A 3174-nucleotide genomic window follows, 5' to 3' on the forward strand; every position below is an offset into this window, starting at 1 on the left:
ATAATTACAAAGGGTTTCATTTTCACCTAATAGTTAACAACCAGGGTAACAGTTGGCTGAATCTATGATGTCATCGGGAGCAGCAAAATGGTGATTTTCCAGTTCTATCCCTCTTCCCGCATGTCTCAGTTGTCATTCCATAAAGAAGAGATTTCTTTCACCAGCTATGAGGATACCCTGAAACACAATTCACCCTAAAAAAGCTGGAAAACCGCTAGTTTCTTTTACTGAACTTGATCTAGTTTTAGCAGGCATCCGAGTGGGGGTCCTCCTCCCATGGTGAGCCGTGAGTTTCCTGCAGCTTGCCCCCGCTCCCCCCCCCGCTCCTTCCCACTCCCCCCCACTTTCCCCCGCTGCTCACCGCTCCCTCCCGCTCCCCCCCATTACCCACCGCTCCCTCTCGCTCCCCACCGTTACCCACTGCTGCTCACCGCTCCCCCCAACGTTACCCACCCCCCCCATTACCCACCGCTCCCTCCCGCTCCCCACCGTTACCCACCGCTGCTCACCGCTCTCCCCGCTCCCCCCCACGTTACCCACCGCTCCCCCCCGTTACCCACCGCTCCCCCCATTACCCACCGCTCCCTCCCGCTCCCCCCGTTACCCACCGCTCCCCCCCATTACCCACCGCTCCCCCCCATTACCCACCGCTCCCCCCGCTCCCGCCCGTTACCCACCGCTCCCCCCCATTACCCACCGCTCCCTCCCGCTCCCCCCGTTACCCACCGCTCCCCCCCATTACCCACCGCTCCCCCCCATTACCCACCGCTCCCCCCGCTCCCGCCCGTTACCCACCGCTCCCCCCAATTACCCACCGCTCCCTCCCGCTCCCCCCCCATCACCCACCTCTGCTCACCGCTGCCCCCGCTCCCCCCTGGTGCCCACCGCTCCCCAAGGTTACCAGGCGGCCAACGGGAAGGGATGAGAGGGGCCCGGGCAGGCCAAGGCCCGGCGCGGGGACCTGGGGAGGACGGGCTGGGTCAGGACACCATACCTTGGGCAGGTCCTAGGAGGCGCAATCCCAATCTCTCCAGCTGTTCCAGACGTCGGTGCCCCTCGCGCACTCGCCGAGCTCCTCGCTGTCCCCGCCGCAGTCGCCGGCCGCCGGGCTCCTCTCCTCCGGGCCGGCCGGCGCGCCCCCCTCGGCGACCCGGTCTTCCCGGGGGCCCGGCGCCCCGCGCCCGCCCTCCCTCAGCGCCTCGGCCATGCGCGAGAGGTCCCGCCGCATGGCGTACGCGTCCTCCCCGTCCGCGTAGTAGCGGGGCTCCACCTCGCTGACCTGGAAGGCGAGGGTGTCGGCGTAGAGGCGCAGGGCCGCGCGGTTGCTCCTGCGCACGTGCAGCGACACGTACCGCGCGCCGAAGTTCTCCACCATGGCGCGCGACGCCTGCTCCACGAGCTTCTGCGCCAGGCCGAGGCGCCGGTGCGAGCGCTTCACCGCCAGCGACGTGACGTGCCCGTGCGGGACGTCGTCCGCGTCCTCCTCCATCTTGGCCAGGACGTAGCCCACCATGCGGCCGGCCTCGTCCTCGGCGACGTAGGACAGCTGCGGCCAGGACAGGCCGTGGTACAGGTAGTACTTCATCTGGTAGTTCTCGGGCAGGCACAGCAGGTTGCAGTGCTGCATGTTCACCAGGTCGCGCGGCCGCGCGTTGCGGATGTTCATGGCGGCGGCCGCAAGCGGGTGCCCGGAGGCTCGGGGAGGGGCGGCCGCCAGGCACGAGAACGCTTCCCGCCTCGAGGGCGTGGTCCAAGGGCCGCAGTCGTGAGGCAGGACGCCGGAGACGCCGAGACGCGCGAGGCGGAGACGGCCAGCAGGCGGAAGGGGCGGTGCTAAGATGAGGCTTCCGGAAGTGCGCCACCCGCTCCCAGCCAATGAGGTTTTCTCGTTCCTGCGTGGGTGCGCGCGCAAGCAGTAGAGGGTGGGGACCTGGAGTTCACTGTGATCTCCTTGGTGTTCGGTGAGCTGTTTCATCTGCTGCTGCCGCTATTCCTTTGTTTTAATTATAACTTCTTAATTTGCACACATCTGGGTAAACTTGGAAGACCTGAGTAAACCCATAAACCAGAATGTAGACCAAGAATCAGGATATTACACACACACCGGGAACACCCACTCAGATCCCCTTCCGGTACCCATCACATAGATCTCTCTGGTTACTCCAGTAACCATCACATAGATTTCTTTCTTTCTTTTTTTTTTTTTAATTTCTTTTCAGTGTTCCAGAATTCATTGTTGATGCATCACACCTGGTGCTCCATGCCATACATGCCCTCCATAATACCCACCACCAGGCTCACCCCAACGCTTTACTCCCCTCCCCTCCAAAACCCTCAGTTGGTTTCTCAGAGTCCACAGTCTCTCATGGTTCGTCTCCCCTTCCGATTTCCCCCAACTCCCTTCTCCTCTCCATCTCCCCATGTCCTCCGAGTTATTCCTTATGTGCCACAAGTAAGTGAAACAGTATGATAATTGATTCTCTCTGCTTGACTTATTTCACTCAGCATAATCTCCTCCTGTCCCGTCTCTGTTGATACAAAAGTTGGGTATTCATCCTTTCTGATGGAGGCATAATACTCCATTGTATAGATGGAACATATCTTCTTTATCCATTCCTCTGTTGAAGGGTACCTTGGCTCTTTCCACAGTTTGGCAACTGTGGCCATTGCTGCTATGAACACTGCAGTACAGATGGCCCTTCTTTTCACCACATCTGTATCTTCGGGGTAAATACCCAGTAGTGCAATTGCAGGGTCATAGGGAAGCTCTATTTTTAATTTCTTGAGGAATCTCCACACTGTGCTCCAAAGTGGCTGCACCAACTGGCAATCCCACCAACAGTGTAAGAGGGTTCCCCTTTCTCCACATCCTCTCCTACACATGTTGCTTCCTGTCTTGTTAATTTTGGCCATTCTAAGTGGTGGAAAATGGTATCTCAGTGTGGTTTTGATTTGAATCTCCCTGACGGCTAATGATTATGAACATTTTTTTCGTGGGTCTGTTAGCCTTTTGTATGTCTTCATTGGAGAAGTGTTTGTCAATGTCTTCTGCCCATTTTTTGACATGATTATCTGTTTTGTGTGTGTTGAGTTTGAGGAGTTCTTTATAGATCCTGGATATCAGCCCTTTGTCTGTATTGTCATTTGTGAATATCTTCCCTCCTTTCATGGGTT

General features: G+C 58.3%; 1 protein-coding gene across 1 annotated transcript; it reads right to left on the reverse strand.

Annotated features, from left to right (window-relative positions):
- Positions 1-1006: 1006 nt before the first annotated feature.
- Positions 1007-1666, reverse strand: NAA11 (N-alpha-acetyltransferase 11, NatA catalytic subunit; the record flags this gene model as incomplete). The annotated part of the gene is made up of 1 exon (XM_080796389.1): positions 1007-1666. The coding sequence occupies one exon, from the start codon at positions 1664-1666 to the stop codon at positions 1007-1009; it is 660 nt and encodes a 219-aa protein (XP_080652515.1).
- Positions 1667-3174: the final 1508 nt, after the last annotated feature.

Source organism: Martes martes (genome assembly GCF_963455335.1).
Source record: "Martes martes genome assembly, chromosome: 2".
Lineage (NCBI taxonomy): Eukaryota > Metazoa > Chordata > Mammalia > Carnivora > Mustelidae > Martes > Martes martes.